This window comes from Giraffa tippelskirchi, chromosome 6 (genome assembly GCF_054371585.1).
Source record: "Giraffa tippelskirchi isolate mGirTip1 chromosome 6, T2T-mGirTip1v1.2.pri, whole genome shotgun sequence".
Lineage (NCBI taxonomy): Eukaryota > Metazoa > Chordata > Mammalia > Artiodactyla > Giraffidae > Giraffa > Giraffa tippelskirchi.
Window position 1 is genome coordinate 106,712,390 of NC_137280.1, and position 26,844 is coordinate 106,739,233.

A 26,844-nucleotide genomic window follows, 5' to 3' on the forward strand; every position below is an offset into this window, starting at 1 on the left:
GAGAAAAATCTCCTTATGCCTAGTCAGGGCTGTGCGATTTGGAATTTTTTTTTTTTTTTTTGTAACAATTCTGGAGTTCAAGTAGATTAAAAAAAAAATCTCATACGGTAAAAACTAGAGGATAAAATGTGCCAAATATAAAGATCAGCATGGTTATAATTAAAGTTCTTTCAAATCACACATTTACATTTCAAAAGACTATTAGAATGTAGACATACAAACCTACATTCAACTATCTCTAAAATGAGGTCTGAATACACTTATTTCAACACAATGCCTAAGCAATGACTTAGGGTATTCAGAATTAGACTAATTCTACAATTAGAATTAGAATTGTAAGCTATTCTTTTAAATCTGGTTTTAATATATTTCAAGAAAGGGAATAATCATCCTACAATTATTGATATGAAGAAGATATTTTGCTATGAATTTAGTTAAGTAATTAAAGCTAATTAAAGCACTAAGCAAAAAACCCCCACAATACATTGTCTTATTCCATTTATTAATGCAGCTGTTTACTGAACACCTATTCTTATATAAATTACTACACTGATAATCATAAATGAGAACATTTACATATAAAAATTTTAAGTAGAAATAGTACCTCCGAACTTTCTAAGAACTGCCTTAAATCAGGATCCTGCAGTAAAGTTGGATGCTTTACTGTTCTTTGAAGATACCTAGATTTAAGAATAAAATGCTCCTTTATTTATCAGTAGCATCTTATTTTAAATCTTATTTCAACAAAAGAATATTTAAAAATTAAAAAAAGATGCCTTCTGTTTGCTTCCTATCAGTTTGCTTTCATTCTAATTATGTAGAATTTTACAGTAATTTAATAACTTAAAAGCTTTGCATTCATCTTTTGAAAATTCATAATTATGTAAAAAGAGGCACGGTAGGGGGGAGGGGTAGGAATGGGGAGAGATTAAATTACTTACCAAACTTCTAACTGCAAAATATTACAGTTAGGGTACATATGTAAGTTTGTCAAACAACTCTATCTTTTGGCAGGTCAGTATGTCCCCAGGCATTATTATATATATTCTAGTAATATATACATTACTAATTAGTCCAAACTGTTTTTTTTTAATTGCCATCATTACCAAAATGGAGAACAGCCTACCAATTTTTCCCCCTTGGCAGTAGATTTAAATTATCAAATCAGTTTTGATCCTCATTTGACAAGGACTAAATTTTTTTCAATATTTCCATTTCCAAGGTTTTGCTATTTTTGATGTTTTCCTTATACAACATCACATAAAATAAAAAGTAAAAAGAAACATCACTATTAAATCACTATCAGCTTACTTTGGTAATTTTCCTTTACAAGAAAAGGTCAAACCCTGACATTCACAATAAATTACCAATTCTTCTTTCATAAGAAAAAAAATCAACAATTTGATTTTTGCTACTTATCTAATCCCATTTTTTAAAAACTGCTCTTTCCCCAGATTAATAATTACATGCAGTAATATTTCAATTATAATAATTTGCCTAACAGTTAATATGCCTTTATTCTATTTATGCAGAACAGATTATAGAATATGCCTAAGAGTTTCTGGGGGAAAAAAAAAGCTCAAACGTTAACTTCTGTTTTTTATATATTTAAATAAAATACTCACCATATTAAACTTCATTTTAAGTCATCAGCTCATGTAAGAGGTCATTATAATAGAAGTGGTATTTAATAGATATGTACAATACAATCTACACTATGGTTTTAAAAAATATTTATTTGCTGCTTAGTTTGTAAAACTAAAAAAAAAGTACAGTAGGAACACTAATCCTGTAAGTTTGAGAAATGTTGATATTTTTCCACTGGAATTTTACTTAAACAATTTTAACACTGAAGTTCTCCAGTACTACTCTAGCTGAGTTATTAAGTTGTTTAGGACTGTGTACTGTTTAAAAGCTGTTTGCATAAGTTGATCATCTGAGTGCACACAACAGCTGGTAAACAGCAAGCACTTAAGACATTCGTAAAATGAACAAGCAAGGAAGACAAAACATCTAGTACACAACCTTGAAGAAAAATTGCAGTACTTCAAACCTAAATGGAAATAGCTAATACTACTTATATTCTAAAATAATTTTTAAGTCAGTTCTAGTGAGAATTTTTGAATGAGTTCTATTAAGTGAGAATACTAGTCTCATGAAATATTCCAAGAACAAGAACGTTTCTATAATCAAGAAAGTTTGAAATATATTACATACATATTCCTTTAAGATTCATAGTGATTAGCAGCCTATTAAACGCTGTGAGAAGTATTGCAGGAAAAAGATCTGGTATAACTTTGTTAAAGCCTACATTAATGAACCTCAACTGACAGTAGATTTCTTTTTTTCACCTTAAAACATACTAGCATTTTGAGGAATCAACGTTGAAAAATTATGTTCTAGAAAAAGACAGTAAAACTTTCTTAAGGGTTACATGAAAATAAAGAGTAGTTAACCACTTTAAAAAGGTATTAAACTTACATAATGTTAAAATTAAGGAAGAAACATAAAACGGATTTTTAATTGATTAACTATTTGTAACTATATACCAATTCAGAATTAAGGTCAGAGAAGGTTATAGATACGTAGAAGAAAGATAAAGATCAAAAATGAATGTAGGAAGCATACACTGAAAATACAATGAAAAGAGGTATTGGGAGAAGAACAAACACTGAAGGAAGACATAAATGAAAGATGCTTGGAACTGATGAAAAGTAAATATCAGACTCTACAAGAAGTGGTCATCAGTTAGGCCTTAAGATTTGTGCTAAGGAAAGATTATCAGTATATTTACAATCACTAAGGGCTTTCAACTGCTTCCCTGGTGGCTGAGATGGTCAAGAATCTGCCAGCATTCTTGCCTGGAGAATTCCATGGACAGAGAAGCCTGGAGGGCTATAGTCCACGGGGTCACTTTCAAATTTCTACTTACTTACCAAAACAAAATAAAGCAGGTTAAAGAAAATGCTTGAGAGAAACAGAGTTAAAGATATTTCTCTTGCTTTCGACTCAAACATATGTGCTAACAAAGAGAGACCATAAAGGCAAAAAGAACCTGGGTCTCTGATGACATTCATTTGTTCATTCAACAAACATATCTTGAGCATTTACTACACATCAGTTACTGTTCTGAGTACTCAGAGATTCCTTTCCTGCTGAAGCTTTAATATTAGAAAAAGACAGACAACAAATCATAAAAATTATTTAGTATGAGATAAGATGGCAATGTTGTGGAAAAATGAAAGGACAAGTAAATGCGATCAGTGAAAGTGAAAGCTGCTCAGTCGTGTCTGACTCTGCAACCCCATGGAACTTTCCATGTAGTTCTCCAGCCAGAATACTGGAGTGGGTAGCCTATCCCTTCTCCAGGGGATTTTCCCCACTCAGGAATCGAACCGGGGTCTCCTGCATTGCAGGCAGATTCTTTACCAACTGAGCTACTAGGGAAGCCCAATGGGATCAGTGGTTGATGGCAATTTAAATAGAATAGGTGATACCCAAATGCCTGAATTTTAAACAGGTAATGGAATTAGCCATGTGGATACCCCAGGAGCAAAAGCTCTATAGGCAGTGCCACAGAGGGTAGGGAGTGGAAACTCAGGTGAGAAAATGCCTGGGATCTTTGAGGAGCAGCAAAAAGGTGACTGTGGCCTAGAGCAAAGTGATCAAGGCAGATATGAGATCAAGTATGTAACAGAGTGAGCAGTGCAAGTCATGAAGATTTTATAGGTCATTATAAGGATTATGGCTTTTATTGAGTGAAATTAGGTGCATGTAGGAGTGGGGATGATTCATGTTTTAAATGGATGACACTGGTGGTTATATTAAAAAAAGAGCAGAGGTACGAGGATGGAAACATGGAGATCAACGTGGAGTCTACTGAAGTTAATTCAGATGTTTCAACTAGCAGTGAACAGATGAAAAAACTGTTGTCCAGATATCAAAAGGAAACAACAGGATTTCCTGATGAATTTGATAATATTAAACATCTGGCTACCTCCAAACCTTCTGGTATCAGTGGGTTAATCAATCTACACTAACTGTTGAGGCTTTGCCAGCTGGGTTTTCAGGTATTTATTATGATACACTTACATTTTTAGAGAAAAGGAACAATGAATTCAGGTTAAATAACTGGTCCAAGACCTCACAGATAGTGTGCAGTGCATAATGGAGCACAGGTTTCAACAGAGAAAGGATTCTAAAACCCTACACACTACTTCATGCTACATTTCTCAGTTTATATTTACAGAAGTGTATCCTTACTATAAAACAAACTCAATATGCTCGTAAGGTAACAAACGAAGCACTCATAAGAAAATCAAGTGAGCTATCTTTAGGATACTTAGAAGACGTAGTTTCTGCCTACTGAGTGTGGCACAGGAGGAATGTTTGGGTTCTTAACCACTCCCTTTCTCTTCCCATATTTTAATACCAGATATTAATCCTTTTGCTCAAGACAGTCGCCTGGATTCTCAAAGTTCAACAAATAACTATGTAAATGACTATTAGAGCATATACGAAGAAATACATCCTTGACCTGCCAGATCCAACTAGGTCGTGTATCCCACAGAAATGCCTAAATGTTTAAATTTTAAGAAATGCCACGGAAAACTCACAATAAAAACCATTCCAGTTCCTCTGCTTCTGTACCTTTACACCTGTATCTTCTATAGTTATCGTTTCTAATGTAGAATGAACTCATAATATGCTTTTTCACTACTGAAATCCTACTAAGGTACTGATAGTATTTAACAAGTAATATTTACTAGTCAAGAAACTATCTTCACAAATACACTAGGTCAAGCTCCAATACTTCCTTAAAACTCTCCTCAATGTTACATAGTGAATGAAGATACGGTTTAAATACTATGCAATGCATTCAAGTTAAAAGAAAAGGTGAGTGGAGAGTCAAATATGTCCTTGGTACAATAAATCTTCATTAAGTTTCTTATCAAGGATGTCATCCAAAATATTTCAAATTTACTCACAGAAAAACAGGACTGGAAAGGCTTCTCAAAAGGTCATGGTTATACCTTCAGGAAGAACTAAGTGAAATCAAGGCAATACATTATCTATCTTTATTCTTAAAAACAGCCTATGACTTCTTTCATAATAGAATCAATTCTAATGCCTAAATCAAACTTCTATTGATGCAATTTAAATCTTTTTCCAGAGTGACTGCTAGTCTCACAGGCATAATCTCATCTTTTAACTCTTCTCTAACATAAGATTTTAAGTTGCACACTAGCTTTTCTTATGAATTGTTCAAACCTGACTTTACTGTGGCATTTTCCTAGAATTGAAATAATTTATTACTAAAATCCAGAAATATGTTGTCTCAAAATGAGTTTTAAAAACTAATTTATACCCAGTAGATATATATGCTATTTCCTAAAAACTGTCCTTATCTACTCTAACCACTAACTAATTTTAAGCCAAGAGAGAAAATAAATAAGCAAATTTGATTAAAATTAAAAACAAAAAAACTATGAAAGTAGCAAGTATGTTAAATCTAGGTAATTTCCAACTATAAGTTGAACTTTAAGATAGTTTTGAACTTGTTTTCTCACATTTTCAGCATAGAAAAGAAGAAATGTTAAGATTCTGGGAGTAGATTCCTCCCATCCATTTCTCTGAGTTGGCCACAATGAACACAAGTCTTCAAATCCATAGGAAACGTGTCAGGTCAAGAAGTATAAAAGAAGGTACAGCATATATATCTATCAGCCTTTAACTATACAGTCAGTTCAAGCACTGACTAACACTTCTGTACACTCAAGTCACAATCAACTATAAAGAATTGAAGGAGGGAGCACAAACCTAAGTTTTTATTGCATTTAATAATATTTCAGTATCACTAACCAAAAGAAAAATTAATGTAGATGAAAACAAGTATCACTTTGTTATGAGAATTAATAGAAATGGAACAAGTATACAGTACCGTATTTTTTAATGAACCAATTTTCTTTAAAAAAGCTTATAGCACTCTTAAGAGTAATCACGTGGTACTTCAGAATTTTCATACTTAATAATACACTTGTGCCACTTAGTGGAATCAGACTTATACTACTGAAGTAAAAACATAAGAGTAATAAACATAGCTGATTAGAATTACCTTTCAAGAGCTGCTCTCCGTTTTTCTACAAATTCTGTGGATGATGAATCTTCTTTACCCACCTTGACCTTAGTCATGCCTTTGAAAAATTGAATGAGATTCATGATTTTCTACTACTGAGAAACATTCTTTTAAAATAATTTCTGCATAGTTTGGCTTCCCTGGTGGCTCAGAGATGGTAAAGAATCTACCTGCAATGCAGGAGACCCAAGTTTAATCTCTAGGTTGGGAAGGTCCCCTGGAGAAGGGAATGGCTACCCATGCCAGTATTCTTGTCTGGAGAATTCCACGGACAGAGGAGTCTGGCAGGCTATACAGCTCATGGGGTCACAGAGTCAGACGCAACTGAGTAATTAACACTTTCACTTTCTGAATAATTTAAAACATATTTGAACTTGACAAAAAAGTGCCAAAAATTATAACTAGTATCATACATTTGACAGATTAATATATATATACTTGGCAAATACTTTTAATGTAAGCTATAAAAGAGTACAGCTAAAGCAGAGGTTGAGCTATGTCTGTAGTTTTCCAATTTGGAATCCTTATTTTATTTGATATATATTATACTTATGGGAAATTAAAATGTGTTTGCATTGCAATATGCCTAATGGAGTTCAAACTCATGAGTTTAAGCCACTTGATATTTTTATCTCTTATGAGCAATAATTAAAAGTTTTTACTTTTGGAACTAGAAAAATAAGTGTAATCTGTGAATATGCTAAATATTTCCTCTGTCACAGATTTTTAAGAACATGTTCTTGTTTATTTATCATATCTGGCTTTATAACAGCTGAAATAATGAGCTCTTTCACAGAACCTCTTTGATTTTAAAAAATAAAGTCATGTGCAAATTTTTTCTTAGCTAATGTATTCATTTTTAAAAACTGATGAACAACATGAAATTTTTAAAATGACTCCTTCTCTACTTGATTTTCTCCCAAGAACTTCACAGAACAACTTGTTATCCACCTTTAATAATTGCTCAGACTTTATGCACACATTTGGAGGAAACTAACTTGACTTTATCTTTTATTTAACTACATTTATTTCTCCTGTTAATCTCTTTAGTTATATCTTTTTTTAAACTGCATTTTATACGGTTGCCTCAAATTCTTCCAATCTTTTCAATCCTTTTAATCTAATAATTGGCGGAAAGTTGAAGATTAGAGGAAAATATTAGTTTGAAACACAATAAACTTGGCATAAAAATTGAGTTTTTAAATTTTTTTTTTCCTGGCTCAATGTTTAAAGACTAGCATATCTAGTCACCAAAATGAGAAAAATTATTTTGTTTTTTCCTCTTTTGACATATTAAAAACAGTTGTACAACTTAGAGCTAAAGAAAAAAGGATATTAATAATAAATAATTTATGATAAATGAAACAAGCTCACTACACAGATAATGGGAGAGCAAAGGATACCACTGCAACAGTTTAGAGAAATAAAATTATTAACTAGACTAGCAGTTCGCAAAGCATGGTTAGAATATCTGGAAGCATTCTGAGACCCTTTTGAGGAGTGGCAGGGGATGTGTACAAAAATCTATCTTCATAATACACCATGCTGTTATTTTTGTATTTTTTACTCTCATTCTTTCATGAGAACTCAGTGGAGCTTTCCTAAAGTTATATGATGTGTTGTATTACAAAAGATAGAGTGTAGAAGCAGATGTGAAAATAAAGCTATTTTCTATTAAGCCAGAAATTAAAGAGATTTTGCAAAACTGTAAAAAAAAAAAAAAAGGCAAGCCATTCTTATCATTATTTTTTGTCTTACAAAAATAATTTTTCACAAAAACCTTATTTGTTAATAATAGGTTATGAGTTTATTATTTTTAAGTCAATTAATAAACACAATTTAAAAATTCTCACATGTAAGTATCAAGAGATACAGCTCCAAAAGCAAAAGCTCTTTATGGATCTTCAATAAATCTGAATACACAAGGGGTCTTGAGACCAAAAAGCTGAGGAACTATACTAGATTTTGGATTTTAAAAAAGAGGAAGAATATAAAAATGCTTTTAAATATATCAAGGTTTCAAAATCATAAAAGATATAGATAAAACTGCTTTTCAAGTCAAATGTTTAAAGAGGTAAAAACAGCAACTTAGAGTAAAACTTATTTCAAATATATTTCAGAATAAAAATCTTATGTATATAAAATATTGATTCAAATAAAAACCTATGACTGGGAAATTGGTTCAAGATGATGGAGAAGGAGGATGTGCACTCAACTTCTCCTGAGAGAACACCAAAAATCTATGACTGAAAAGAAAGAGTGGAAAAAATACTACAAAATTTTAATGGTGGAACAATAAGAGGTTCTCCTCTTTTGTAATATTCTGCATATTCTTAACTAAGTAAGGCTTTATTACCTGTAAAAGTGAATGTTTTTAAATGTTAAATTAAGGTATGTAATAAAATAAGATGAGTTTAAATAGCTCCTGTGTGAGCAAGGCTAGATCAAATCTTCTTGTACAATGTATAGCTGAGCACGGAACATCTCCAAGTCCTCAGAAAAATGTTAGTATGCTAATAATATTAAATATTCTCTAAATGTTACTCAGTAATAAGGTACTCTAATAACCCTAAAAGGGTTTTTAATTGCTTTCATCTAGCTAAATTCCAACTTAATATTTAACATCATCACACTGTATAAATCAAAATCCTTAGGTATTAGAAAATAAAATTTTTAGCTATACACTCTTCAGTTGATAAATGACTATCACAAATAGAATATTTAAATTCAGTATCTCTTAAGACATTCATATGTCATGATAGCGAGTGATCATGGAATACAGAAATCAATATAATTAAAACTGGACTAGTACCAGTAACAAAAATCAATTTTTAAAGATTCATACTTACCTACTATACTCTTTTCTGGAGCTGGTGGCACAATATAACCAACATGTAAATACTTGCTTGCTAACTTGCTATGCAAACCGAGAAAGTCACTAAATCTTCTTTTAACTGAAAATTCACTTTTACTGAACATGGAAAGAGAAGTCTACAAGTAAAGAGGAGGTATTTCAAATTTTAAATACTGAACAATTATTTAAAAGTTAATGTAACACATTAATTGTGAATATGCATACACACACACACACAGAGGTCTACATTGCAAAAAAAAATGCAGAGTAGCTAACTAATGTGAAACAAAGATTTCGAACAACTGAAAAAACCCCAAATCATAGTTGTCGCTGGTTGTTTTTTTTTTTTTTTACAGAAAACACCTGCTTTATTTTACACTTAACTCATCTCACTGACTCTACCTGTATTTATGCTAATGATTCTTAACCTCTGATCTTAACTTCTAGGCTAGATCTCCACTGAGCTTCAGTCTGATATATAGTCCAAGGGAAAACCTCCACTTAAACTGCACTGCCACCTGGATTTCACCATATTTTCCCCAGCTGGAAAAGCGAAGGGAACTTCTCTGTATTGTCTACTATTATATTCTAGCCTTTGGAAGACAGCCTGACTCCAAGGTATATAAATAAGTATCTGTTAAATGAATTAACAAATTTCACTCCATATTGTGTTCCTCCTTTTGCATTGCCTTTTCTCCAGGATCATTCCAACAACCAGAGTTCCTCTAGACAAAGACTCAGGTTTCCCTCCTTCCTCACTTCTTACATCCAAGCTCCACCGATCACATCTCCTATATAACTTAAGAAACCATTTTCTTCACTCATCCCCAGAACCAATTCCTTAGTATTAAGTATCACTTCTCAGAGTAGGACTGCTGCAGACCCCCTGTCTTTAAGATTTGAAGGTCTACAATCCCTTTAAGAATTCCAACTGCCTCAACCAGAGATCCTGACCTTTCTTTTCATTTTGGCCACACTATGCAGCAAGTGGAATCTTAGTTCCCTGACCAGGGATTGAACTCACACACTCCCCAGCAGTGGAAGCACAGAGTCTTAACCAGTGGACCACCAGGGAAGTTCCCTGACACTTTTATCCTCCCAATCCAAACTGAGTCAGAGAGAGCTTTCTAGAACAAAAATCTCATTGTGCTACACTCTTGTTTGAACTTCAATGGTTCTCCATCATACAATTCCTAATGTGGCTGTTCATAATAAAGGCAGGCTTACTGCCAAACAATTTAATCTGGCACCACTTCCTGCAGGTCCTAGAAAGCACAATGTTTTCTTATTTCTGGCTTTTCCACAAGCAAATCCCTTTGCCCCCTCTCCCACCCCCAACACTTCTACTTTGCCTAGATTAGATTCCTTCCTGCATAGCCTCCCAGAACACTCTACCTACCAAACCATTCACGACTCACTGTGACTATTTATATGCAACTTTTACTGGATGATAACCTTGTAAAGACAGTGATCACGTACACTTTAATCACTGTAGCATCCTCATACTACACAGTGAGGGCTCAGTATTTTTTTAGAGGAGCAAAAGGCTTACCTTTGTCGTTACTCTATAAGCCATGTAAGCATTCATGCCATCACCTATAAGAAAAGCCAAGCTATTAAAAATCATAAGCTTAACACACAAGGTAACTAACTATGCGAGGTAATACATTAACTTGATTGTGGTAATCATTTCATAAAATATTAAGCTATCACACTATGATAATTGCGATGCGAGTACATCCTAAATACACAGAATTTTTATTTGTCAATTATATCTCAATAAAGCTAGGGGAAAAAACAAACCACCAAGCTGCCACAAGTTTAAAAATTATTGTAACAATGCACGTAGTTAAGAAAAACAGAACATTAACAACAAAGTTAATTATCAAAAAGAAGCAAGTACAAAATATAATAAATGTTGACTCACCAACTTTCTCTGGATCTGATACACCAATTTCTATATCAAAAACATCTCCATTTGCTTCTTCTTCAATCTAGGGAAATTTTTTTGGGTATTAAAGATTCCAATTTGTATTATTGTCGTAATACTAATAAGTATAATTTTAACATCTATCTTTTATTAGGATCACTGCCACATGAAACAATCTGACAGTCACTCAGCACTCCATTTCTGAAAACCAATGAAAGCTTTTACACTTCCTGTCTATGTGAAAAACACACACACACACACAGACAATAGGAATAGGATAACTGGGAGGAGTAACCGAACATCTTGTGCTCCTCCGACTCCTCAGATGTAAAGAAAACTTCTGGGGGAATACTGTGGAATATTTTTGTTCAATCTTTAGATGCAGCTTATGAAAATAATTCCTTAATTATTTTCAATATTACTGTTTTTCAAAGCTGTAGCTCTCCTCTTTAAAAACCAGGAAGTAGCCCTTACTTTTGCCAGTAGAATCCTACATACTTGCAGAAATTATTATAAGCAACTTGAGCATCATGGTTTCTCTAATTACCTAGTAGACACATGTTCTTCTTGAAACCAATAAAAGCACTACAAAGCTCACTGAGAAAAGAAGTAGGAAAAATGATAAACCTATGAGACTACAGAAAAGCACTTTTTATGCCATTGTAAGTAAGCAATCCCTATTAACAGTAGTTCTGAGGGAAAGGTTTGTTATTTTCAAGAAGAAAACACAGGAACTGTTCAACTTTTCAAAATTTAAAAGCAATATTAATATTCTAAGACTTCAGAAAAGTACATTTTTCTAATGATAATTTTTTCAAAGTTGCCCTACTGCACAGATTTTTGAAAAGTAAGCCTTATCTGAACTGTAACATACGTAAAGTATATAAATCCTAGGTATACAGCTCAATAACTTTTACAAAGTAAACACATCTCTGTAATCAGAACCGACATCAAGAAAAAAACACCATCATTACACCCTAGAAGGCCCTCATGCTTCCTCTCCAGTCACAACACATCCCCTACTCCGCAAACACGGTGTCAGTCACTCAGTCCTGTCCGACGCTGCGACCACATGAACTGCAGCCGGCCAGGTGCCTAAGTCCATGGAACTATCATGGTTAAGATCGCAAATGACAAACTGCCTGACTTGAGAAGGAAAGTGATGTATTCAAGTTACTGGATTAAAAAGTGTGGGGATAAATTTAGAAGCCAAATCACCCAACCTCTTTACTTTAGTGTTCTTTTTGGAAATGTCTAAAAGGCTTTGATTACAAATGACGGACAGGAGAGAAATGCTGGGTGGGGAACAAAAAAAGTATTATTTACATATTACTTTAGAATATAAACAATCTTCCATACCTCGTCCCTGGATCTATCAAAGATCACAGGAGCAGACATACTCTTTGATTCAATTCTGGGAGCAATGAGTGTTGTGGGGGTCACAGGTGTGACTGCAGGGGAAGGTTCTGAGGAGAGCATAGGTTCCCTTTCTGGACTGTCCAGAGAAACTTCTTCTGTAGCTTCTAGATACAAATTAAACAAGTTAGTTGAGGATACTGGTAACAAGTAGAACAGGCAACGAATTATGAAACATTTTTATATGACTCATAATATCAAAATATTATTTTAAAATAATTGTTATAAATAATTTATGAATCCTTCCTTAGTGGTTTATTTAAAACTTTAAAACCAACGGTGATTTTGTTGATTTTAGGAAGAATTCCAGTAAGTCAACATAGTTATCTATACTAGTGGTAGGGATAAAGCTAGTAGGAAAGCAATGATGTGAATAATTCCACATTCATTTGTGTTTGGATCTATAATATATCTAATACTTGTGGTAACTTACCTTCCAAAATCTTGTATTCAGGCTAACATTATGATTCTTTTATACACACGAACACAAACTTTACAGCAGAAAGCTGCTCAGAACTATCCCAATTGGGATTAAAAATTTGTTATGGAAAGTCCACAAAGTTAGTAATTTAAAGCAATTAACTGCTAAAGATTACTGGATATTAGCTGAATACACAAATATACACAAAGCAATAGGTGTTTAGGTTTTCATTTAAAGTGCTTGTTCACTTGAAAAATCTAAAACTAAATATATTTAAAAACAAAACAAATCAATAAACTGAATGTCTAAAAGCTATGTAACATTGTGCTAAATGGAATGAAGAAACACAAAAAAATGTAAAGTATCATACCTGCCCTCAGGGAGTTTATAATCTAGTTGGGAAAACAAGACATAAGCATGTGGAATGTTAAATAATAAAAGACAAATAACAGCCAAGAGAACAATAAAAAGAGCATAACAAAACGTTTAATTGCTATATGAACTATAGAACAAACTATAATTTGAGTTGAGATGGGAGAGAATAATCTAGGCTGGGGAAAATAGGGAATATTTTATGAAACTGAATTGAAAAGATCTGAATGGATTTAGAGAAAAAATGAAGGAAGCATTCCACAAAAATGAAACACAGTTGACCCTTGAACAACATAGGAGTTAGGGCCACCAACCCTCTACACAGTCAAAACTCTGAGTATAACTTATATTTGGGCCTTCCATATACATGGCTCCTCTGTTTTAGAGGTTCCACATTCTTGGATTCAATCAACGTCCGATCAAGTTGTACTGTAGTATTTACTAATTTAAAAAAATGTGTATTAGTGGACCTGAGCATTTCAAACCCATATTGTTCAGGAATCAATCATAACTGAGTAAGTTAAAAGCAAAGCCAGAAAAGTAAAATTTATAATCAGTGGCCAAAATAATAACCACAGTTCTGCTGGTTTATCGAACTGATACCAAGAAAAGGCAGGCAGGACTGTAAATGAAACAGGATTAGATCAGTGGTTTCTAACCTGAGGTTCTTAGAGTCCTCAAAGTTTGAGAAGGTAGTAACAATAGTCAGTGAACCATTTTAATACCTCAAAAAGTATATCAGTAATAACATATATGTTATTTACTTGAAGCAGTAAGATACCTCTTGAATTTTTGAGGTATTAAAAATTTCTACCTCTTTGAATTAAGAGGGACAAACTACCATGCATAAAATAAATAGTCTACAAGGATATATTGTACGTTACAGGGAATACAGCCAACATTTTAAACCCATAAATGTAGTATAAACTTGAAAAATTGTAAATCACTATACTGTACACCTGAAACTTATGATACTGTATATCAACTGTACCTCAATTAAAAAAAAAAGTCAAAGTTTTTCTTTTTTTAGAAAAACGTCCCATATATACTAAGTATAAAGATTAATATTTCCTTGAAAGAGACATTTGAAGCTAAGTGTAAATTGATTATGTCAATGTCAGCTAAGTAACATTTCACTCATATCACAGACACCAGAGAATTTTTCAAACAAAGGAATACTCGTTAAACTTTGGATTTGGTATAATCTGCTGAAAAGCATAAGTGAAATACACTAACTACCCTGGCAGAAACAAGTTCTAAAAGTCTAGGACAATTTCAACACTGGCAATTTGCTCACCCTCACTTATTCCTCTAGGACAGTTTCCTAACATGTGTTCAGTGAAGCTTAGCACAGGATGTACTGATGGTGGAAAGGAGCTCTATAGTTACCCATGTTTGGTGAACATCCTGTAAGTAAGCTAATAACAGTAACAAAAGTCATGCTTGAACTTTTTCTGATGCCACTTCTGACATAATAGTATTTGAAATGCTACCCAAAGTATATTAGCATACATACCAATTACAGTCTAATCTTATTATGGTTTTAAAACCAGAATGGCTAAGTCACTAGAGCAATACCTATAGTTTCTCCTCTTACACAGGTCTTAGGAAACCTAACAATGTCATTATGAACTGTAGCTGAGTTTAAGGTAAATGATAAAGCATAAAAAGTGTCTGCAGATAACAAAAGAAACAGATGACTATTTTTATTGCTTCATCTCTGTTTCTCCTTAAAAACAAACAAAAACACTGACATTGACCATGGATCAATAACTATGTTTAGTAAAGTCTGCACTAACACAAAAAAGATTTTTCTAGTTGAGCTTCATGGGCAAATATCACTGCACAGCCCTGACGTGGCAAATTGTTTGATCAGCAGGGCACACTGTAAACAAGAAAACCATCTTTCCTATGCATACATACAGAATTCTGCTTTTAGAGTTTCAGCACACTCATTAACATAGAATTCTGAGACTTAAAGGTTAAAGATTCTTTAATAAAATGGATAATCCAAGTGTTCTATGTATGATCCTCTACTATTAGAGGAATAACCACAATTTTAGATTAGCAGCTACTTTTGTCATCTTTCAAATTAAAACATAAATGCCATGAAGAAACTTCTAAGGATCTCCTGGGAAAAAGTCAATGAAAGAAAAGAAAAAGGAGTATTACAATTTTAGTTAACTGTCATTATATTTGTTAGGCAGCTACAGAAAAAGGGGTGGGGGTTGGGAAAATGACTCTTCACATTTTAATTTTCTGGCATGAAGTCATAAAATACATGAATTCATCTGCAGTGAAAACTTTTCATACATTAAATAGGAAATTATATGGACCTCTGTCACAGAGGATTGCATTTTTAAGCATACTTGGTTTAAAAAAATACAGGATGGTTTCAATATTCAACCACTATAAAAGCTGAGGGAGGATACATTATCAAGTTTTAACTCAAAGAAAGCCAATTTAGGTAAATTAAGCTCTTAAACACACAAAGATTTACTATTGCAATTATTTGTGCCATTAATTCTAAGGAAGATGCTGCTTTTTAATATCCAAACATTAATTTGTATCTAAATTTTAATCTTAAAGCTGATAATTGTTTTGAAGAGGGTCCAATTTTTTAAAGGTAGAATGAGACTACACCAAATCCTGCCCCCATATCAAAAATAAATTCCTGAAGCATCAATTTATTCACTTAAAATTGAATCAAAATGGAACACATAGTAAATACTGAAACATTTTATTAAAACAGATTTCAAATATATATAGATTATAGATAAAGTAATTAAGTCCAGAGTTTAATTTTGCCTTGTGAAAAATTTTAAGTAGTAAGACTATAATCATTGCTATTTCTCAAAGTCTAAATGCCACAACCATTAATTTGTGTCCAAGTACTGCTCGAAATAATCAAATTATTAGTGTGACTTATTTCCAAACGCTTAAAACCAGAAAGGATCACATTCGTGCTTCTCACAAGTCTTTATTTTTCACAAAGCAAAGTAACTAAAATTTCCCATCCTCCTAAGTCGTTAAGAAGAAAAGCCATCAATAGTACTTCACAGAAAATGTTAGTTTTGTTTTAGAGAATATTTTCTAATAGGATATATGCTACAATTGACAATTACTTAAAAAAAAAAGGTATTTACAATTACCTGCAAAAAGATCTTCTCTGTCATCATCTAGCACAACTTCTGCAGGTTTTGGACCATTGGAGTTCGTACTAATATCTTCTGCAAGAAAGCTAGCTGGATCCGGAGATGATGGACTTGACTGTTAAAAAAATAATTGATAATGGATTGCCATGTTTGTCTGTTCTAATTATGTCTCCAGATACTACAGAAATAGAACATTCTCCTGATAAGCAGAGAAGAAAGAATAAGAACAGCTATTTACAGTTCCTCCTCTGAGGGTAAGAAATAACCAAAAACACACTTTCACTCACCTTCTTTCTTAACAAGAAGTCACTTAAGATTTAAAACAGAAAATCTTTTCCAGTCACCCAGTTAGATATACTAATCTGTCATGTTTAGTTATAATTAAGAAAAACAAATTCTAATGTTTTATGCAGTATATAATATCATATAATAGTAAAAATCGGACCTTGCAAATATGTTGCATGAATAAGAAGTTCAAATTAATACTTTAAGAAAAAGGTTTAGCAGTAGTTGACTTAAGACTACAATTATTCTAAAATTTCTGTATTTTCAAACTAAAAAATTACCAATTATTTCATTTCAACTAAGCTAAAGGAATATTTTTGTATTTCTGAAAGTACAAAAATCAGCAAAATGGAATCAACACTGTAAAGCTTTTAGATTTATCACAGTTTTCTTATAATAAGTTAAAACCAGTACTTAAAAAAAATACATAACACAAAAAGGAAACTGTATATATCTAAAATGCACAGCTATATATTTTCAAAACCCAATACACCTGTGTAATCAGCACCCAGATCAAGAAAGAGAACATTATCAAACTGAGAAGCTCCACTCATGCTTCTTCCCATTCGTTACCCTCTCCCAACCTAGGGTTCCACCAACAAGGATTAGTATTTCCTGTTTTTGCTCTTCACAGAACTAGAATCATCCAAAACATATTTCTTTTTTCTGTTTGTTTTTTGACCTTAATGCTATGTATACAAGACTCTTTTATACTGTTGCATGTAATAGAACACTCATCTTTGTTGATGCAATGTTCTGCTTTAGAAGATATTACTAAAAATCTTCTAAAGCAGTTATATAATTTACACTCCCACCCCCCCACCCCCCCACCCCCCCAGTAATATAGGACTTTCCTGTAGCTCAATGGTAAAGAATCTGCCTGCAATGTTGGAGACCAGGGTTCGATCCCTGGGTCAGGAAGATCCTCTGGAGAAGGGAATGGCAATGCACTCCAGTATTCTTGCCTGTAGAATCCAATGGACAGAGAGACCCAACAGGCTCTCCCACAGTCCGTGGGGTTAGAGTTGGACACGACCGAGTGACTAACACACACACACCAGTAATATACAGTTTCCAGATGCTTCATATCCTTGTCAACACTTAAATATATTTCATGTTTTCACTTAAGCTATTATGCAGAGTATAGAGTGCACGTTACTGTGATTTGAATTGGCATCTTCCTGATGAGTAATGATGGTGAGCAGTTTTTCATATGTTTAACAGACATTTGGATATCTTCTTTTGTGAAGGGTCTCTTCAAGTATTTTCCCTATTTTTCTATTGTTCTTATTGATTTGTAGGAGTTCTTTACATATTCTAGATACAAGTTCTAGAAATGTATCACATATGTATGGAGGAAAAAATTTTCTCCCAGTTTGTACCGTTGCCTTTCCACTTACTTAATGGTACATATTAATGAGTACAATTATTAATTAGTAAGGGTATATTATCAATTTTACTTTAAGGCCATTTCTAATTAATAAGATTTTTCTGATCAGTTTTTTGAGTCAACTATCCCCTATGGCATAAGGACATTTCTTACAGCTTTCAAAAACAGTTTAAATTCCTTACGGGAAAATTTTAAAAAGCAGTTTTCTTTTCTCTCAGGAGCTCATTATTACATCTCCAAACTATCACAAAGGTAGGCGTCTACTCACCTTAGTATTTTTTTCTTGAAGGAACTTAAAAAGAAATAAGCTTTTCCTATAAGCTTTTTCCAGAAGATGTTCCTGACAACCTACCCTCTAATTGAGTATGGTTAGGTGAGTGGTATATGTGCTTCCAATGCATATCTGCTTCTTTTGTCATAATTTCTCTCACCACATTGTATTACATTATCTATTTATAGACTACAAACTCTGTATGAAAAGAAGAATATCTTATTTTATTTCTTTTTACCAGGTTCCTGGCAGCGAATACTCAATGACTATCTATTAACTCAACTCTAAGAAAATAACTATGAATAGGTGTAAGAAATAGTAGTAAGTTTGTCAACCAGACTGTCTACAATAAAGTTTGAAATACCCTTAAGCACACATACATAAAAATGTAGCCAAGTGGCTCCAACACGCACTCATGGAAATACAGAAGAACTGCCGCAATTTGAGGAATAGCTAAAAAAAAGCTAAAAAAAACTACCCCTAACATTATATTTAATGAAAAACTCAACAGCTTTCTCACTAACAGCAAGAACAAGGCAAGGATGTCTGCTGTCATTACTGCTTGTCAACATCACACTGCAAGTCCAAGCTAATGCAGTAAAGATAATAAAGGAAATAAAACCCAGAAAACTGACAAAAAAGGCTTCCAGAACTAATAAACAGTTATAGCAAAGTTGCAGGATACAAGGTTAACCTACAGAAGCTAATTACTTCTATATGCCATCACCAAATAGTATTTGAAATTTAAAAAGAAAAAAATACCATTTACATCAGCACGCAAAATAACTAAACACTTAGGAAGAAATCTAACAAAATATGCACAAAATCCCTATGAGGAACACTAAAGAGCTAAATAAATGGATAGATATTCCATATTTATGAACAGGAAGACTCAATACTGTCAAGATGTCAGTTCTTCCTGACTTTGATCCACAGGTTCAATGCAATACCAATCAAAATTCCAGCAAGCTATTTTGTGGGTATCGATAGACTGATGATAAAGTTCACACGGAGAAGTAAAAAACCCAGAAGAGACAATACATTACTGAAGGAGAAGAACAGAGTGGAAGGACTGCAGCTCCTGACTTCAAGACTTACCATAAGGCTACAATAATAGACACAGTATGGTACAGGTAAAAGAATGAATAGACTAGTGGAACAGAATAGAGAACCCAGAAATAGATTCACTTAATATAAGCAAGTCCTTCATGGATCGCAGTCTTGTGGCAACGGGGCTTGTAACTCAATGAAGCTATGAGCCAGGCCAGGCAGGGCCACCCAGAAGGACAGGTCACAGTGGAGAGTAATGACAAAACGTGGCCCACTGGAGGAGGGAATGGCAAACCATTCCAGAATTCTTGCCTCGAGAACTCTGTGGACATTATGAAAAGTCAAAAAGATACGGCACTGGAAGATGAGCCCTTTGGGTCAGAGGGTGTCATATGCTACTGGAGAAGAGCGGAGAAATAGCTCCAAAAAGAAGGAAGAGGCTGGGCCAAAGTGGAAACAACGCTCAGTTGTGGGTGTATCTGGTGTTGAAAGGAAAGTCTGATGCTGTCAAGAACAATAAAGTATAGGACCTGGAATGTTAGGTACATGAATTAAGGTGAACTAGACATGGCCAAGCATGAGATGGCAGGAGTGAAGACTGACAACTTAGAAACCAGTGAACTAAAATGGATGGGAATGGGTGAATTTAATTCAAATGACCATCATGTTTACTTCGGTGGGCAAGAATCCCTTATAAGAAATGGAGTAGCCCTCATTATCAACAAAAGAGTCTGAAACGCAGTACTTGGGTATACAATCTCAAAGACAGAATGATCTCAGTTTGTTTCCAAGACAAACCACTGAACATCACAGTACTTCAAGTCTATGCCCCAACCACTAATGCTGAAGAAGCTGAAGTTGAACGGTTCTATAAAGACCTAGAAGACCTTCTAGAACTAACACCAAAAAGTGATACCTTTTTCATTATAGGGGACTGGAATGCAAAAGTAGGAAATCAAGAGATACCTGGAGTTAAGAAGCAAGTTTGGCCTTGAGTACAAAATGAAGCTTGGCAAAAGCTAACACAGTTTTGTCAAGAGAGCACACCTGTCATAGCAAACGCCCTCTTCTAAAAACAGAAGTGACAACTCTAGACAAGGACATCACCAGAGGGTCAATACTGAAATCAGTCTGATTATAATCTTTGCAGCTGAAGATGGAGAAGCTCTCTACAGTCAGCAAAAACAAGAACTGGAGCTGACTGTGGCTCAGATCATGAGCTCCATATTGCAAAATTCAGACTTATATCGAACAAAGTTGGGAAACCACTAGGCAGTTTAGGTATAATATTAATTAAACCCTTTTGATTATACAGTGGAGGTAACGAATAATTCAAGGGATTAGATCTGATACACAAAGTGCCTGAAAAACTATGGATGGAGGTCAGTAACTCTACACAGAAAGTGGTGACCAAAAACCAGCCAAAGAAAAAGAAATGCAAGAAGGCAAAGTGGTTGTCTAAGGAGACCTTACAAACAGCAGAGGAAAGAAGAGAAGTGAAAGGCAAGGGAGGAAGGGAAAGATAGAACCAACTGAATGCAGACTTCCACAGAACAACAAGGAGAGATAAGAAAGCTTTTTTAAGTGAACAATGCAAAGTAATAGAGGAAAACAACGGAATGGAAGAGACTAGAGATCTCTTCAAGAAAATTGGAGATATCAAGGGAACTTTTCATGCAAGGATGGGCAGGATAAAGGACAGAAATGGTAAGGACCTAACAGAAGCAGAGGAGATTAAAAAGGCATGGCAAGAATACATAGAAGAACTATACAAAAAAAGTCTTTATGACCCAGATAACCACAATGGTGTGGTCACTCACCGAGAGCCAGACCTCCTGGAGTGTGAAGTCAAGTGGGCCTTAGGAAGCATTCAGTTCAGTTCAGTCGCTTAGTCGTCTACGACTTTTTGCAATCCTATGGACTGCAGCACGCTAGGCTTCCTTATCCATCACCAACTCCCAGAGGTTACTCAAACTCATCTCCATTGAGTTAGTGATGCCATCCAACCATCTCACCCTCTGTCGTCCCCTCCCACCTTCAATCTTTCCCAGCCATCAGGGTCTTTTCCAGTGAGTCAGTTCTTTGCATCAGGTAGCCAAAGTATTGGAATTTCAGCTTCAGCATCAGTCCTTTCAATGAATATTCAGGACTGAATTCCTCTAGCATGAACTGGTTGGATCTTCCTGTACTCCAAGGAACTCTCAAGAGTCTTTTCCAATATCACAGTTCAAAAGCATCAATTCTTCGGCGCTCAGCGTTCTTAATAGTCCAACTCTCACATCCATACATGACTACAACAGCTGACTAGGTGGACCTTTTTGGCAAAGTAATGTCTCTGTTTTTAAAGGTGCTATCTATGTTGGTCGTAACTTTTCTTCCAAGGAGCAAGTGTCTTTAATTTCAAGGCTGCAGTCACCATCTGCGGTGACTTTGGAGCCCCTAAAAATAAAGTCTGTCACTGTTTCCATTATTTTCCCATCTATTTGCCATGAAGTGATGGGACCAGATGCCATAATCTTAGTTTTCTGAATGTTGAGTTTTAAGCAGACTTTTTCACTCTCCTCTTTCACTTTCATCAAGAAGCTCTTTAGTTCTTCTTTGCTTTCTGCCATAAGGGTGGTGTCATCTGCATATCTGAGGTTATTGATATTTCTCCCGACAATCTTGATTTCAGCTTGTGATTCATCCAGTCCAGCATTTCTCATGATGCATATAAGGTGAATAAGCAGGATGACAATATACAGCCTTGAAGTACTCCTTTCCTGATTTGTACTCAGTCTGTTATTCCATGTCTAGTTCTAACTGTTGCTTCTTGACCTGCATACAGATTTCTCTGAAGGCAGGTCAGGTGGTCTGGTATTCCCATCTCTTTCAGAATTTTCAGTTTGTTGTGATCCACACAGTCAAAGGCTTTGGCAAAGCCAATAAAGCAAAAACAGAAGTTTTTCTGGAACTCTTGCTTTTTTGATGATCCAACTGATGTTGGCCATTTGATCTCTGGTTCCTCTGCCTTTTATAAATCCAGCTTGAACATCTGGAAGTTCACGGTTCACATACTGTTGAAGCCTGGCTTGGAGAATTTGGGGCATTACTTTGCTAGTGCGTGAGATGAGTGCAATTGTGCAGGTAGTTTGAACATTCTTTGGCATTACCTTTCTTTGGGACTGGAATGAAAACTGGCCTTTTCTAGTCCTGTGGCCACTGCTGAGTTTTCCAGATTTGCTGGCATATCGAGTGCAGCACTTTCACAGCATCATCTTTTAGGATTTGAAACAGCTCAACCGGAATTCAACCACCTCCCACTAGCTTTGTTCATAGTTATGCTTCCTAAGGCCCACTTGACTTCACATTCCAGGATGTCTGGCTCTAGGTGAGTGGTCACACCATCGTGATTATCTGGGTCGTGAAGATCTTTTTTATACAGTTCTTCTGTGTATTCTTACCACCTCTTGTTAATATCTTCTGCTTCTGTTAGATCCATATCATTTCTGTCCTTTATTGTGCCCATCTTTGCATGAAAAGTTCCCTTGGTATCTCTAATTTTCTTGAAGAGATCTCTAGTCTTTCCCATTCTATTGGTTTCCTCTATTTCTTTGCATTGATCACTGAGGAAGGCTTTCTTATCTCTCCTCAATATTCTTTGGAACTCTGCATTCAAATGGGTATATCTTTCCTTTTCTCCTTTGTCTTTAGCTTCTCTTCTTTTCTCAGCTATTTGTAAGGCCTCCTCAGACAACCATTTTGCTGTTTTACATTTCTTTTTCTTGGGGATGGTCTTGATCACTGTTCCTGTACAATGTCACAAACCTCTGTCCAGAGTTCTTCAGGCACTCTGCCGATCAGATCTAATCCCTTGAATCTATTTGTCACTTTCACTGTATAATTGTAAAGGATTTGACTTGGGTCATACCTGAATGGTCTAGTGGTTTTCCCTACTTTCTTCAATTTACGTCTGAATTTGGCAATAAGGAGTTCATGATCTGAGCCACAGTCAGCTCCCAGTCTTGTTTTTGGTGACTGTATAGAGCTTCTCCACCTTTGGCTGCAAAGTATATAATCAATCTGATTTCGGTACTGACCAGCTGGTGATGTCCATGTGTAGCATCTTCTCTTATGTTGTTGGAAGAGGGTGTTTGCTATGACTCTTGCGTTCTCTTGGCAAAATCTGTTAGCCTTTGGCCTGCTTTGTTTTGTACTCCAAGGCCAAATTTGCCTGTTACTCCAGGGTAAAAGTGGAAACAGTGACAGAGTTTATTTTCTCAGTCTCCAAAATCACTGCAGATGGTGACTGCAGCCAAGAAGTTAAAAGACGCTTGGCTCCTTGAAAGGAAAGCTATGACATATATAGACAGCATATTAAAAAGCAGAGACATCACTTTGCTGACGAAGGTCCCTATAGACAACACTACGGTTTTTCCAATAGTAACGTACAGATGTGAGAGCTGTACGATAAATAACGCTGAGCATCAAAGAATTGATGTTTTTGAGTTGTGGTGTTGAAGAAGACTCTTGAGAGTCCTTTGGATTGCAAGGAGATCAAATCAGTCAATTCTAAAGGAAATCAACCCTGGTCATACACTGAAAGGACGAATGGTGATTCGACTCAATGGAAAAGACCCTGATGCTGGGAAAGACTGAGGGTAGGAGAAGGGGGCAAGAGAGGATAAGATGGTTGGATGGCATCACCAACTCAATGGATGGGAGTTTGAACAAACTCTGGAAGATAGTGAAGAACAGGGAAGCATGGCATATTGCAGTCCATGGGATTGCAAAGAGTCAGACATGACTAGTGACTGAAAAGCAACAAAATAGCCAAATGATTCTCAACAAATGAGCAAAGGCAACACAATGTAGTCTCTTCCACAAACAGTGCTGCAACAACTGAAAATCTATATGTAAGAAAAGCATCTAGAAACAGACCTTACAGTCTTCTCAAATATCAACTCAAAATGGATCACTGACCTAAAGATAGAGCACTAAAGTATAAAGTTTCTAGAAGATAACTCAAGAGGAAATCTAGATGACCTCATGTTTCATAGTAAGTTTTTAGTTTTTAGATACAACAGAGGCACAATCCATGAAAAAAACATTTGATAAGACAGACTTCACTAAAATTAAAATAAAAACTACTCTGCAAAAGACAGTGTCAAGAAAATGGAGAAACAAGCTGCAGACTGGGAGATAATATTTTCAAAAGACACAGCTGATAAAGCCTTGTTATCCAAAGTATAAACTCAACAATTAGAAAATGAACAGCCCAACTTAATAACAGGCCAAAGACCTTAACAGATACTTCACCAAAGATAAACACATGGCAGATAACCATATGAACAGATGTCCCACATCATATGTTATCAGAGAAATGCAAACCAAAACAACAGTGAGAAACACTATACCTCATAGTGGATTCACTCCAAACAGCTATTAAAGTGGTCAAAATTTTGAACACTGATACCACCAAATGCTGATGAGGATGTGAAGCAATAGGAACTCTCATTCACTGCTGGTGGGAATACACAGTGGTACAACCACTATGGAAGATCATTTTGGCAGTACATTTATAAGATAAGCATACTCTTATTATGTGTTCTAGCAACTGTGATCTTTAGTAGTCATCCAGGGGAGTTGAAAACTTATACCTACACAAAAACATGCACATAATATTAATAGCAGCTTTAATTATAGTTGCTAAAATTTGGAAGCAATGAAGATGTTCTTCAGTAGGTAACCGGGTAAGCAAACTACAGTACATCCAGACAATGGAGTATTATTCAGACCAAAAGGAAATGAAGCATCTAACCATGAAAAGACATAGAGAAAACTTAAATGTGAAAGAAGACAGTCTGAAAGACCTATATATTATATATTTACAACTATATTGCACTGTTGAAAAGGCAAAACTATGGAGACAGTAAAGACTAGTGGATTGGGGGAAGGGTGGGATGAACAAGCAGAGCAGAGAGGAATTTCAGGACAGTGAAACTACTCTGTAATATTTTATAACAGTGAACACATGTCATTATACATTTGCCCAAACCCAGAGAATGTACAACACCAAGGGTGAACCCTAATGTAAACTACGGATCTTGGGTGATTGTGATTTGTCAGTGTAGTTTTACCAGCTGTAGCAAAGGTAACACTATGGTGGAAGATATTGATAATGAAGAAAAATGCATGTGTAGGCGCATTACATGGGAAATCTCTATACTTTCCACTCAATTTTGCTACAAACTTAAAACTGCTCTAAAAGGTAAAGTCTATTTTTCAAAAGACACAGCAGCAGAGTAAGTGGTATTTGGTTTCACAGAAAGATGTTTCGAATATGCCACTATATAAAAGAACTACTTACCTATGAGTACAATCCAGTTTCCTGACACTACTCATTAAAAATAAATGCTGCTGGGCTTCCCCAGTGGCTCAGTGGTAAAGAATCTATCGGCCAATGTAGGAGACATGGGTTCAGTCCCTGATCTAGGAAGATCCCATATGCCGCAAACAACTAAACCTGTGCACCAAAACTATTGAGTCTGTGCTCTAGAGCCTGGGAGCCACAGTTACTGAGCCCACGTGCCACAACTAATGAAGCCTGCGTGCCCTAGAGCCCATGCTCCCCAACAAGAGAAGCCACCACAATGAGAAGCCTGTGTATCGAAACCAAAGAGTAGTCCCTGCTTGCAACAACTAGAGAAAAGCCCTGCAGCAATGAATACCCAGCACAGTCATCAACAAAAATTATAAAAAATAGAATAAACACATATTCTTCAAAAACAAATCAATCAATACACAAACAAATATTGTTTCTTGCAGCTGGTCCTCTCTTTGTAGGGGTCCCAACAGATTCAATCAACTGCAGATTGAAAATATTTTTTTAAATTCCAGAAAGATTCAATAAAATGGGTTTTGCCACACACTAGCTTGTGGCTCAGGTGGTAAAGAACCTGCCTGCAATGTGGGAGACCTGGGTTTGATCCCTGGGTTGGGAAGATCCCCTGGAGAAGAGAAAGGCTACCCACTCCAGTATTCTGGCCTGGAGAATTCCATGGACTGTATAATCCATGGGGTCACAAAGACTCGGACACGACTGAGTGACCTTCAGGGATTCTCTGATAGCTCAGTTGGTAAAGAATCTGCCTGCAATGCAGGAGAACCTGGTTCGATTCCTGGGTCAGGAAGATCCACTGGAGAAGGGATAGGCTACCCACTCCAGTATTCTTGGGCTTCCCTGGTGGCTCAGCTGGTAAAGAATCCGCCTGCAATGGGGGAGACCTGGATTCGATCTCTGGGTTGGGAAAATCCCCTGGAGAAGGGAAGGGTTACCCACTCCAGTATTCTGGCCTGGAGAATTCCATGGACTGTATAGTCCATGGCATCACAAAGAGTAGGACACTACTGAGCAACTTTCACGTTCAGTTCAGCAACCAACTGCACGGCATTTACATTGTATTTACTATTTATAAGCATTTACACTGACATAGGTATTAAAAGAAATTTTGAGATGATTTTAAAGTATACAGGAGGATGTGTATAGGTTACATGGAACACTATGCCATTTTAAATAACAGAC

At 35.3% G+C, this 26,844-nt stretch overlaps 1 protein-coding gene across 3 annotated transcripts in view; it reads right to left on the reverse strand.

The window, feature by feature from the left end:
* SNX2 (sorting nexin 2) overlaps positions 1–26,844 on the reverse strand; it is a 55,699-nt gene that overhangs the window by 12,687 nt on the left and 16,168 nt on the right. For all 3 annotated transcript variants that reach the window (XM_081499029.1, XM_081499030.1, XM_081499031.1), the window contains exons 2-8: positions 16,282–16,399; positions 12,280–12,443; positions 10,918–10,984; positions 10,543–10,586; positions 8,986–9,127; positions 6,116–6,194; positions 605–680 (exon numbers count right to left, since the gene is read on the reverse strand). In XM_081499029.1, the coding sequence (XP_081355155.1) occupies positions 605–680; positions 6,116–6,194; positions 8,986–9,127; positions 10,543–10,586; positions 10,918–10,984; positions 12,280–12,443; positions 16,282–16,399 (690 nt within the window). The remainder of the gene's footprint in view (positions 1–604; positions 681–6,115; positions 6,195–8,985; positions 9,128–10,542; positions 10,587–10,917; positions 10,985–12,279; positions 12,444–16,281; positions 16,400–26,844) is intronic.